A 13,657-nucleotide genomic window follows, 5' to 3' on the forward strand; every position below is an offset into this window, starting at 1 on the left:
GAAGCAATTTGAAATTCCGTGATTACTCGTCCAGGATGTGACTGGCGGGTTCCGAGAAGTAGGCCTACTTAAAGATTGAAAAACAAAAAATTCCTTTCTTTGGTACCACAGCAGTATTCCGCTGCCTTAGCAGGGGGCAAGGTGTCGAGATTAATATGGGATTTTAATGAAGACATTTTTATGTTCCTTGATTGATACTGACTGTGACCTTGTTATTAATATTTCTAATGAAGAGTGGAAGATAGACTATTTGTTTTCCACAGCTTGTGGGTGAACGGAGGCTGGGAGGTGGGGGGAGGGGCTAGCTTGGGCATGTGACCTTTGACCACTGAGGGTGGTAATTTGCATACGGGCGAAGTGACTCTAAACCAGAAGAATAAAATTTGGACATTCGGATGGTCTAGAGGTTAAGGTCGCTTAGTGCGTTATCGCTAGTTGGTGTAGCCGTTTCCTGGGTCACTGGTTCGAGCCTCTGTCGGCGCAGCCCCTTATTTTCGTAGCATTTACTACTTTCTCTCTTAAAATCTTGGTCCCTGGTGCTGCTGTTCATTTATGTTTAATATATGTATGTATCACATTTGTTTCAGCACCTAGTTTCAACTCTATATTTTTTTCTTTAGGCAAGCCAGTGAAAACTGGTTTCATCATTTTCCTTTACTGAAATATACACGACTTATTTAAATTCTTTGATTGTAAAATTTCAAAAATAAATTTTAAGAGTCAAGAATTTTGAACAATATATATACATTAAAATGTTAAAAAAGAATTGTTTCTCAACCTTCGGCGAAAAAAAAAACCCATACATTTTGAGGCCTTTCTCTTAAAAGCTAGGGGGTCTGGGGGAGCATTGTATCGTTTTCTTGCAATCTTCACTGTAGAAATGCTTTCTCATAACATCTACAGCTCATTATTCATCCTATTAAAAAAGTTTTACTTGAAAAATATTTTAATATGAATTTACAGGCCCTTACCACATTGCAAATACAACCGATTTGTTCTTGAAAAGATAAGATACCCAACATATTTAGATTAAGACTTTGTGGACCGCCGCAAAAAAATAAAAATAAATTCGAAAAATAATATTTAAAAAAAAATGTTCATTTGTAAATGATACATTTTGTTCAATAGGCCTGTTTGTAACTTTGTTTTGTAACAGAACTAAAATTCAAAGTTCTAAACAAAAAATTTCGAAATTTGGTGTAGAAATGAAGTGGACCAATTCGATTCTACTCTAATTTTTTTGCATTTTTAGGATTTAAGTATCAATTGTGAGTTATTGTGCCAATTTTTTTTTATACAACAGAAAATTATCAGTATGAGTAAAGGTTGGAAAAAGATGACTAGGAAATAATATTTGGGTTCAGAAATCATCATTGTTACTCTTATAATTAAAGATTTCGTATGAATTCTAAATTTTCCAAAACAAAGTTTTTCTTAAAATAACTAAGATAAATTCGTATGCAATTACATAAACTCTGTCGCCACATTTGAATTTTTTGTTTTAAAACGTCATCTTTTCATTTGGAAAGGGGAGAGGGCGGTACCGTAAAAACGATTAATCCTCGCTCCTTTTTATAATTTCTGCTAATAATCGCATTTGGCATTAAAGAATAAGGGGTGGGGCGACTGGCTAAAAGATTTTAGGTGATTGCATGTATCGCCCCTCCTACCTGGTACAACCATTTTGTCATTTTATATTTACTAATAATAAAATTTGAGATCAGGGTGTGTGTGCAACATAATATACAAATGGGTTAAAACATCAATATGTAGCTTATATTATATAGATACCCAACTAATTTAGTTAAAAAACTATGATTTCTCCATAAAAATTGGACCCTCCCTCCCATTTAGAGGGCTAGAGTAGGGAGGGCAGCAGAAGCAAATTGCCCCCTTCCACCTCAACGAATCGGCTAAGATACCAGACAGTGTAGCGACATAATGTAAACATTGTATTGTAATTCAACTAATTTTGTTAACACGTCTTGCCCATCTGCTTGGCATCTGCTTCCAAATCGCGGCGCCATGTATTCTAGGCCGTCATTTCTCCCACTTTCCTTAGGGGCTCCAGGTTAGGGCTTGTCTTGTTATGTTGGATGCAGGCTTTGCGAAGGGTGTGACCTATCCAATCTCCAGCGTTAGAGATGATAATCTTTAAACTGTTGACTTCCAGATGCCTCTGGCTTTCACTGACATGCGTCATAAACATATAAGTACCTTAGTAAAATAGCTCGTCTTCCTAAGTGCTTCGAAATTTTAACTATTAACTCTTAACAATGATTCCCTAACTATTAACTAGTAAGGCAAAAGCAATTATTATGAAATATTATTATTATAACAATTTGCAATTATACATATAAAATTAATTCAAACGGAAAATGGAATTAGTAGATTGATTACAATATTCCTTTCAATAATAACATAATTAAATCAACTGACACACAAAAAGGAAACACAAAATAATTAGTATAATTATCCTTATACATTTAAGAAAACTCAATACAATATTCACAGTACTGTTACCAGAAATACAATCAAACTTGTCTACGTTAAACATGCTCACAACTTTCTTGTTCGGTTTGGAAACTAGAATTTGCTGTTTGTCATTTTTTATTGAAATATTATTATTATTATTATTATCATTGTTATTGTGGTTGCGCGATAACTGAGTGGTAAAGCGCTGGATTCTGAACCGGGGGTCTCGCGTCATATCCTGGTGCAGACTGGGTTTGGGTTAGGATCATTAGGCACCTTTTAGAAACTTTGATTATTTTACCTTTGTTTTAAACAAAAGGTGATTACTTTACAATTTGCATGTGGTTATTTAAAAAAGTTAAACATATTTATATTAGGAAATTTGTTTTTGAACAATTTTCAGCTTATAAAAATTTGCATTATTTAAAATGTGTTTTTTTGTTTTGTCGAATAATAATATCTCGTAATGTTGTAGTTCAGTTTAAAACGTGACTCTGTTAGTTCTGTACGGCACTGAGAGTGAGTGGCTCTATGTACTCTGCAGTCATAACAAAAGTGTGAGTTCGTTATTCAGACATTGCGCATTGTAAAAAAAGCAAGAATGCAATTAAAACCAAGCGTTGTTTCAAATATGATCAGTCTGCTATTGCACTGAAGCTGAAAGTACGGTTTAATATTTCGCAGGTAATAAAACGATCGTGTAACGTTTTCAAATTTTAACAGTAGCACAGAAACTACTTTTGTAACTGTCAATATGTTTAAAAAAACAAAACTATTTTTAAAATATACATAGAAAGCGTATTGAAAGACTTATTCCCCTTTTCTATATTAAACGATTCATTGCCACTAATTAATTAGCTAATTAGTTAATTTTCTGATTGATTTATGTGTTGTCATTAACAATTGAAAATTGTGTACAAGTTATAAAAACATGTCATTTATTTTTGTTAAGAATCTTGACAGAGTGACAGACAGACTGACATAATATAACAAGTTGTGAGTGAATACAAACTAACAAAATACGCAAATGCTACTTCAATAGCAAATAGCAAATTTTATAAAATATATATCTATTAACATGTTGGGATAAAGCGTGAAATCTCCATTGTAACTATCTATTTCTATTTATGTATTTTTATTATTATTGAATATTTCAATAATTTATCAGTGTCCGTAATAGGAAATTATAAATACTAGTATGTACACACAAACAAAAAAAAAAATACGCTTATCAGGACAAATCGCGAATAGCCAATTTTATAAGTTATATATTCTTTTAAAATGTTGGAATAAAGCGTGAAATCTCCATTGTAACTATCTATTTCTATTTACTATTCTTTGAAATAGTTATTTTAAATAGAGAGGGAAGGGCAGTGATACACTATTGACACACTCTCATAATGCCTACACAAACATCTACTTCGTTCAGCTTTGTTCCCCACAATTCCCTGCTCTTTCTTCAGCTGACCGTGACGTAGTCCACTGCAGCGGTGGTTGACTAACGCGTACAGAGAAAACAAAAGATTGTTGACATTCTTATCAGAGACACTCAGCACTTCAATCGCCATTATGGTCATCCCTGCGTAGCAAAAAATTCTTACAGCTGCCCAAATCTTGGTCGTCTGCTGACGTATGTACCCCCGAACAATGGCGTCTCTGAGTGTCATACACTGGTCAAAAACTTCAAAGACAATTAGGAAGGAGTGGCTCACCTGTAGCTTTCAGAAATTCGACCAATCACAAAACTTTTTAATAAAACACCCACAGGAATGTAGGAGGGGCTTGCAGCCATCGGCTGACTATATCAACTTTCACAGTTTAAGTTACAGTACATTCTCTTAATCAAAATAGTGATCTCTCTTTGCGAACTTGAAGTGTTGTGGTTCTACATTGTTTGTGTTCTATTTCTTGGATTTATTTTCGTACTGTTGGGATCTACACCAGCATTTATTGTCTGATAGCTCAATTCTGATCTAGTCTACAATGTATCACTCAAAGAAAAAGAAAGACGGACTTCTAAGCTACCAAGAAGATGCATGCCACGTGTATGGCTTCGAGGTGGACTTCAAGACAATCACCCAATCAAAGTTTTTCAAGTCAGATCCAAACAAGACCACAACGTCAAGAAAGTCATTAAAACTTATTTCAAAGACAATACTGATGTTGACCAAATAACCACAAGGCAATTCATGGCAGAAATTTCAGTACTCACCAAGATCCACCATCCTTATGTTATGGGAATGGATACCATGGGTATCTTTCCTGGTTACTTCGCATACGTGATGCCATTGTACGAAACAGGAACTCTAACCGAGGCACTGCCGACCCTGAATCAGGAAAAGAGTGATGAATACCTTGTGCAGCTGTGTGCAGGACTTAAATTTCTCCATAGACATAAAATCGCTCACAGAGACGTGAAAACGGACAACGTTTTGATCACAGCAAAGGAAAATAGGGTGGTCATTGCTGATTTCGGTTTGTCTGAAATCTTGCCCACTATTGATACGCCAGTGAGCACCATAAAAGGAACCCATATGTACATTTCCCCAGAGCAGTTTATCCAGAAAGAATTTAACGCTTTTAAAGTAAGTGAAATTTTATATTTTCTTAAAGTTCCTTAAGAGTTAACTGCTTGAATCAATTAAACATTCGGTTTCAAACGAAACTATTTAAAACACAAGTTAATTACTTTAAATCTATGAGCTGTAATAAGTAAAATTGGTTTTCATCAGAGCTTTTAAACTTCAGATATTGTTATCTATCTACCTATCTATCTATCTATCTATCTATCTATCTATCTATCTATCTATCTATCTATCTATCTATCTATCTATCTATCTATCTATCTATCTTTATAGATAGATATTACAATTTATAAGATTTATATATAATTACAATTTTATTAATTTTATTTATTCTTTTATTTATTAATAATGTTTAATATAGTATATTTATTTTCTATTTAATTTGATCAAGTATGTCTCGTTTTGGACTGTAATTGTTTAAAACTAAGCTAGTTCTACCTTGTTAATATTAAGCACCACATTTCGGCTATACATAAAATTTAATTATTAAAAAAAACACTATGCATATAATAACAAATTTTACGTTGTATCTTGATTTAAAATTTCTTGACCTGTATAATATCTTGATCAAGATCTGATTCACCTTATAAATATTTTGCTTTGATATACCATTAAAAAGACATGGCAATGATCTTATACTCTCTGTATTGTTTTCTTTACAGTGTGATATGTACGCACTAGGAGTAGTCTACTGGTGTATGGTTTTCAAAGTGGATGTCTTTGATTTAAAGAGCACCGAACAAATGAAGGAATCAGTCAATACTTTGTGTGATACTAGTATAGACTGGTAAGTCAAACATTTATATTTAATATTTGGTTATGACTTTCATTAATAAGTAAACTTAAAACTCCTCTTTAGAGATGTTCATGTGTCAGTTTTTCAATTTTTTAATTTCTTGCTTTCTTTTTTCAGGCTGGTTTTGACCAATCTTTTGGACCCGAGCCCTGTCGACAGGTTAACCTGTTACAATCTTCTCTGCGTACTGGAGCAGCCTGAATATCGTTTTACAGACAGAATAGCCAGTCTTAGAGGTAATGGAAAAATCAGTCTGTCATCAATGTTTTAGTCTGTCCAGTGTCTGTCAAGGCTGTTTACTTATTTTTTTAACCAAAATAAAGCAACTTTTAAATCTTTTATCAACCTAACAAATTACTTTTTAAACCTTTAAATTCTTTTTGGACACCTATTTATAATATCAACAAATTGCTTCTTTTTATTTTATTTCCATTCTTAGTTTAAACGCAAAGTATTTTTCTTTGTCGTCTGCAGAACAACGCTTTATTTAAATGTCAAGGTCAAATTATTTTTCCCAAACGAAAGACCGTTTTCTTTGCTTCAAGCCAAATGTGACGTCATAGCCAGGACTTGAAACTTAATTGTAAATTTGTATATAATGTAATCTCTGTGCCACAGATCATCAATTATTCTAATAAATTTTTTGTCTTTTAAATCTTTAAAAAAAATATCTTTGTTTTGTTTCATTTTGTTATTGTTGTTATTGTGTTTTTTTTAAATAATTTTTTTTTTAGTTTAAATGTTCAATGGAAAAAATTAGGCAAACATCTATTAATAACAAAATACATTTTAGAAAAAACATTTAACAATAATATTTGATGATACTTCTAAGTACAACACAAATGTACGTCACTCTGTATTAAGTCATAGGATTTATTGAGAATGCATTGCTAGACACGCAAGCAACAAAAATAATTTTTTGCTCCTAAATAAAAACTTATTGTCTAAACATCTAATGAACACATTTTATTACAAATCATTGTCTTTCTTTAGAATGAATTAATAACACGATAAACTTCCCCAAAGTTTAAAAAGTGAGCCTGATTTTATCCATATAGTAAAGACACATACTTTCATATATATATATTAACATTCTCTTTTGAAGTTATTATTAATACTGCATTAAGTTAAACGTTAAATCAGTAAAGATCAAATGAAAAAAACAAAATAAAATTGTCAATATCAGACTTTAATAACTTGTAATGATTTTTAAAATACTGAAATTCTGATAGATGGTTGTTCACTGTGGAGTTGTATCAGTAGTACAATGTACGCGTGGTGCAAGGAAATAGAAAATGTTTATTTTAAGCTTAACACTGCTTTGTTTGATCGCTAGTAAAACTTTGATTAATTAATCACTTAAAAAATTCATTAAATAAAAATTTATGTCAATTATTATCTAAAGAAAAAATATAACTAATTGAAAAGTGATTTGACTGTCAACCCCTCCCCAGCTCACATATTTAAAAAGGTAAAACTTGTACTCTAGTTTAAACTACATGTTATATATTTCTACTCTCCATTCTAGTATTGTTATTGGGTAGCAGACATTAGTTGGTGAAATGAAAAGATACTTGTATGTTGTACTGGTTACTTGACATTGTAGTTAGCTATATGTTATATGTTATAGAAAAAGATAATCTGTCAATCATCTACCCAGGTTAATATCAATAATAATAATTCTCAATTGTAAAAGAAATAATATTATATTATCAATTTTATAGTTTTGGAGGAATATTTGGGTACGGTTATTCAATCAGTCGTCTAACTAATTTTTTTAAATCCATAGTTTGTAAGTATTTAAATACAAAAATACTTTGGTGTAGTAGAATATGTTCACATTAATCCCCCTCCCCCACTCACACAAATCTTAATACATTAATCCTTTTTTTTTAATTTAACATTAAAGCAGAAAAAAAAAAGATTTAAATCTTGTAAAAAAAATTGGAAGTACAAAAACATTTAATTAGTAAGGTATTAGTTTAAAATTAAATGTATTTTTAAAAATGTTATGACACTAGAAACTGTTCAGTCTTTCCTAGTCTTAACTCTCAACCCTCACCCTTATACAAAAGCACACACACACACACACACACACTTGTTTTCTTTAGGTTCTTTATGACGCTCCGTGACTGCAACAGACAACAGACAATGAACTACACCAACAAAAACATCCACGTGTTAGAGACCTGGTGTTGACATTCATGGTGTCCTGTACCATTGAACAATAACTTCATTAAATGCTTTATGTGGCTCGGCCAATTCTTAGGTCAACATGCCTACGCAGCCTAAACAAAAATAAGATAAGCTATGTCGGCTGTGTGCTTTGAATGTTTATTACTAGTGTCCACTTGGAACTGTAACTTGGATTCTTTTGCTGGACATTAGCCAAATAAATGATAGTATTGTCCAGAGCATCAAGAGATTGATGTGACAAACTATATAAGTCGACGTTGAAAGATAAAGTAAAAAAAAAAGATTATCTAAGGAAAAGAACTTACAGCTGTATTTCACAAGAATGTCGAAGTTATTAACCTTTTCGATAGAAGACGAGATAATGAATTACAAATAATAATTCATCTAACTGTTTAAATGTTTAAAAATTGATTAGGTAAATTGATTAGGTAAATTGGTTAGGTAAATTTAAGTTCCCCTTTTAGACCTTGTGGTCTATAGAGCAGAATGATGTAAAGGTCATTTGTTTCTCTGGCCTACGGTTAATGATGGTGTTAAGTAGCAAAAAAAACGACCAACCGCCTTCACTTTCCCCAAATAATGTCAGGTACCCATTAGAGCTGAGTGGACTCAGAGGCACCGAAATATTAAAAATCCGATTCTTCACTAGGATTCGAACCTAGAACCCCTGGTTTAACGCGCATCATGTTAGGTACAATAAATAAATGTTTAGAGTTTCAACATGATCCGATAATGGCTGAGGGTGAAATAACGTGTACAATTATTTAAGGGGCCGAAACCCAATATATTTAACTACATCTGTGAATACTGAATAAATAATTTTCCTTGTTGGTGTCAGATAACATAGTAAACGACAAGTAATTAATTGACCAACTGATTTTTTTTTTAAATTGATTTATGTATTGTCAACGACAGTGTTTCCCAAACTGTTTCGACCAACACTAGTGCTCCGCAAGGCCTGACTAGGAGTTCCACGACATATTGCAGTAGTTAATTAGTATACCTACGAGTGAATGCAGAACAAAACAAGGTTGCAAAGATAAATAGTTTAAAAACACGAACAAGGTTACAAAGACAGAATGGAAACACAAACTTAAAACTGGCCTAACGTAAAGTTCAGCTCATGCAGTTAAAAAGGCAGGTTTCAATATTTTTAGAAAGAATGTCAGAAACTATGAACTAAAAACTATCGAAAATTTAAAAAAGATACATAGAGACTTGCTCGTGTCGAAAGTGTTAGCGATACAGTTAGTGTTCTACTAACGACTTGATATCACAGGATACGGAGATTTTTAATGCTATTATTGGTGCATTGTTAATATATCCATTGTATTTAATGAACTGGTGGTTAGGAGGATACAGAAAATCATTGGTGTCACATACAAAGACTGTATCACGAATGAAGAGATTAGAAACATGATTAATACAGCCATTAATGCGACGATGACTTGCTAACAACTGTCAAAACCATAAGCTTAAACTATATGACCAAATCTCATGGTCCTCATGGCTTGCAAAGACCTTCCTTCAGGGAACAGTACCAGAAAGAAGATGAAGAGAAATTTAGAAAAAGCAATGGAAAGACAACATCAAAGAATAAACATGCCTGTCAGTGAATGAAATTGTATCAAAGTTAAATGTGAATCTGGCCTAACAGATGTTATTGAATGATTATCTAATTGATCTAAGTGTTTTGTAAAGGGTCAGGGCCGGCCATATGCCCCTGCAACCTATCCGGTCGCAGTGTGTCCCGACTATCATAGGTCCCGCGCTAATTCTAAGTGTAAATTATTATTTTAAACCATTTTATAACTTATTATATAATAACATGTACAAACATTGTTTCCAGACCTCCTGATTTACCAAGGCCACTAGGAAATTTAAAAGGCTAGATATTCGAAAAATTGAAAATCTTCTGAAATTATTAAAATCTCTTGAAAATATACTGTCATTTTGGGATGACAATGCATCAAAATGGCATTGCGAGCTTTTATTTAATAAAAATAAATCGCAAAGATGAAAGTATTTTGTAAGGAAAAATCTTAAGTTTGAAATTATGCTTATCCCTACCTAGACTAGGCCCCGCGAAATCCGTTTCGCGTAGAGCCCCGCAATTGCTAGGGCCGGCCTTGTAAAGGGTTATTCTCTTTTTCCATACGTTAAACAGGTGCCGGATTTTTCATATCTTTTCCACTTTACGAGATCTAAACTGGTCAGACAGACAGACAGACATTCCACACAAAACTAATAGCGTCTATTCCCATTTTGAGGGCGCTGAAAAAATGATTTTATTATCTTAATATTCTAAAATGACATTAATATAAAAATTGGACTGCTCTAGATTGAACTCTAATTTGAAACAAACATGCAAAGATCAACCATTAAATGATTTCTGGTCAAGTATGTATTAAGAGTTCCGCAATACATTATAAATGAAGTAACAACAAATCATTTAGAATCTGGTTTGATTATTATTCTTGTTAATTTAAACAATAGGAACTAATCCAATCTAAAAATAATCAAAGTGTTGAGCTCAATGTTCCGAATGTGCAAAGTATTCCATTAGAGAAAAGGTTTGGGAAACACTGGTCTACGACAATGAATAATTTTTAACGTTGATTTGAGAATGATTGTGTGAAAATGACATGATTAAACGTTTTACCAGACAAACATACAGATAGACAGACAGACAGAGAAAGTGATTTATGTAAAGCTTTGTAATAAAGCCTATACTTTCCCCCAACTAATGCCAGGCATCTACTGGAGTTTAGAGGAGCACTAATGATCCGGAATTAAAAATCACAATCTTCCCCAGGATTCGAATCCAAAACTCCAATGCAGAAACCAGGTGCTTTATTACTCAGCCATAGAAATTCCTACATGTATAAAATACTAACATGTATATAGTATTTTCTCTGATATAAACTCTTATACAAAATGAATCCATTGAGAGACACTTTAGGACAGAGACTAAAAACTAAAGCATTATTAAGAAACTTTTATACTGGGAAAAAAAAAGGGGGGGGGGGGAAACCAGAGTTTTCTCTGTGTGGCCACCAAGCTAGTTTTTTTTTTCTGAAAGATATACATAAACTGTCAAATTTCTAGAAAAATCGTTACAGCAAATCAATGTCTACCACACTGAACCCAAAAATATTTCAAAGCTAATATAAGAAATTCTAAATAAAAAATATTTTATATTTCATTGATACATGACTTAAACCTACCCTCTCCACCCCATTGTCAATTTCACTAACACATAAACACACATACACACACTCCTAGTTTACTTTGATACTCCGTAAAGACAAACACACATACAGACACTCCTAGTTTACTTTGATACTCCGTAAACACAAACACACATACACACACATTCCTAGTTTACTTTGATACTCCGTAAACACAAACACACATACACACACATTCCTAGTTTACTTTGATACTCCGTAAACACAAACACACATACACACACATTCCTAGTTTACTTTGATACTCCGTAAACAAACAAATCATTCGCTTGAACAACAAAGAAATCAACATGATAGAGACACGGCGTAGACTATCGCGGTGTCAAGAGGAGCCGAACAATAGCTTCATTAGTTGCAGCGCGTCAAAGCGCTATCGACTCGGCCACTCCTATTGCGGTCATTCTTGTCCAGCCTAAATAAAAACGTGTCAGCTGACATTAAGTAAACATTAACTGTCCACTTCAAACAATAGATTCACTTAAATTCCTTACTGCTCAAAAAAGTTAAGAATTGAAAGCATGTTCAACCGCATCGACAACTTTCTGTCAAAAAATCACATGACAAAGAAAAGGCCCCAAATTATTGAGAGGAGGGAAGCTTCATTAGCAAATAAATTAAACGGTTTGCTATTAGAAAATCAAAAGTAGCCGTTGCCCCAAAACATTTCAAGCCGCATCGCATGGTGAAATAATATTTTTCATTTTTATTGTAGTTTTCGAGATCTAAGTGTGACAGACGGACATACTGACATTTTGCATGAACCTAATAGCGGTTTATTACCTTACGGGAGCCGCAAAATAAAATAAACTTTTATTTTTACGACTGTAAATAATAGATTTACTCTTTAAAAAAAGAAAACAAAAAAAATCAAATTATATAACATTTTTTTTTTTTATTTTGTAATTAATTATTTTGACTTACATCGAAAAAGCGAAATAACGTTTACATTCTTGGAAAATATAGTTGTAAGTGCGGAGTTCCTTCCCTTAGATAACCCTTTTTTTATTTTCTTATTTTGCTTATTTTAATTTATTTTTAAACATTGTCACATAGTATTTGTCAAATCAATCTCTTGATGCACTGGACAATTCTAAGTTACAGTTTGAAGTGGACACTATTGATAAACATTGAAAGCGCTGAGCCGACATATTTTTGTTTAGGCTTGTCAAGAATGTGGACGTAATGCATTTAATGAAGCTATTGATTAATTGCACTGGATACCATGAATGTCAACGCGGGTCTCTAACAAATAGATGTTTTTGTCGGTGTAGATGTTTGTCTGTTTAAATTATGGCACGTCAAAAAAAGAACCTAAAGAAAATATGTGTGTTTGAGTTTGCGTTTTTGTGTGAGGGTTTTAGATTTATGACTAGGAAAGACTGCCACGTTCTTAGTGTTTTAACTTAAAAAAAAAATACATATGATTTAAAAATGTTTTTTTTTTAAATTAAATGTTTTGGTGCTTCCAATTTTCTACAAGCTTTCAGTCTCTTTGTATCCTGTTTAATGCTAAATAAAAAAAAAAGGATAATAATGTCATAAGGTTATTTAGTGTGGACATATTCTACTACACCGAAGTAAATTTTTCTTTAAATTCTTACAAACTAAGCATAAAAAAAACAGCTAGTTAGACAACTGATTAAATAGCTGTAGCAAACTATTTCTCCTAAAGTATATAATACATAATACACAATATTATTTATATTACAATTCAGAACTCAGAATAGTATTTTTTTTCAGAACCTCTGGTCCATGAATATAATTATAACAATTGTTATTGTAAATATTATCCTGGATATATGATTAACAGCTTATCTTTTTGCATGACAGATAGCTAACTATGTTGTCGTATAACCAGTAAAACTACAATTACAATTGTCCGCTACCCAATAATAATCAAGAAAGCGAAGGTATAAATATATTACATGTATATAAAACTAGAGTACAAGCTTTACTTTTTGAAATATGTGTCCGGGAGGGGTGTATGACATTCTAACCACGTTTTAATTTGTTATATATTTTAGTTTCTCCTTAAGTATTATTTGACATTCATTCAATTAAGAATCTGTTGCTACACAAGTCGGACTACATTAGCGATTTAAGTGTTGAGTTTCTCTGATAAGAATTTCAACAATCTTTTTGTTTTTTTCTATTCGAATTAGTGAACAGCCGCAGTGGACAACTTCACGGTCAGCTGAGGAAAGAGCAGGGGATTGCGGGGAACAAAGCTGAATGAAGTAGATGTTTGTGTAGTTATTATGTTATAGAAAGAGGAAGTAGGAATGACTAAATTGACTTTTAGTCAGTATTATCTTTTGGTCACCGGAGAACAGTAGTAACTTTGAGTGGAATAG

The 13,657-nt window shown here is 32.5% G+C and overlaps 1 protein-coding gene across 1 annotated transcript; it reads left to right on the forward strand.

Annotated features, from left to right (window-relative positions):
- The first annotated feature begins 4,511 nt into the window (after window positions 1-4,511).
- On the forward strand, window positions 4,512-7,521 carry LOC129928547 (uncharacterized). The gene is made up of 4 exons (XM_056043181.1): window positions 4,512-5,060; window positions 5,723-5,847; window positions 5,974-6,092; window positions 7,487-7,521. The coding sequence occupies exons 1-4, from the start codon at window positions 4,512-4,514 to the stop codon at window positions 7,519-7,521; spliced, it is 828 nt and encodes a 275-aa protein (XP_055899156.1).
- The last annotated feature ends 6,136 nt before the right edge of the window (window positions 7,522-13,657 follow it).

The sequence above is a fragment of the Biomphalaria glabrata genome, chromosome 10 (assembly GCF_947242115.1).
Source record: "Biomphalaria glabrata chromosome 10, xgBioGlab47.1, whole genome shotgun sequence".
Lineage (NCBI taxonomy): Eukaryota > Metazoa > Mollusca > Gastropoda > Planorbidae > Biomphalaria > Biomphalaria glabrata.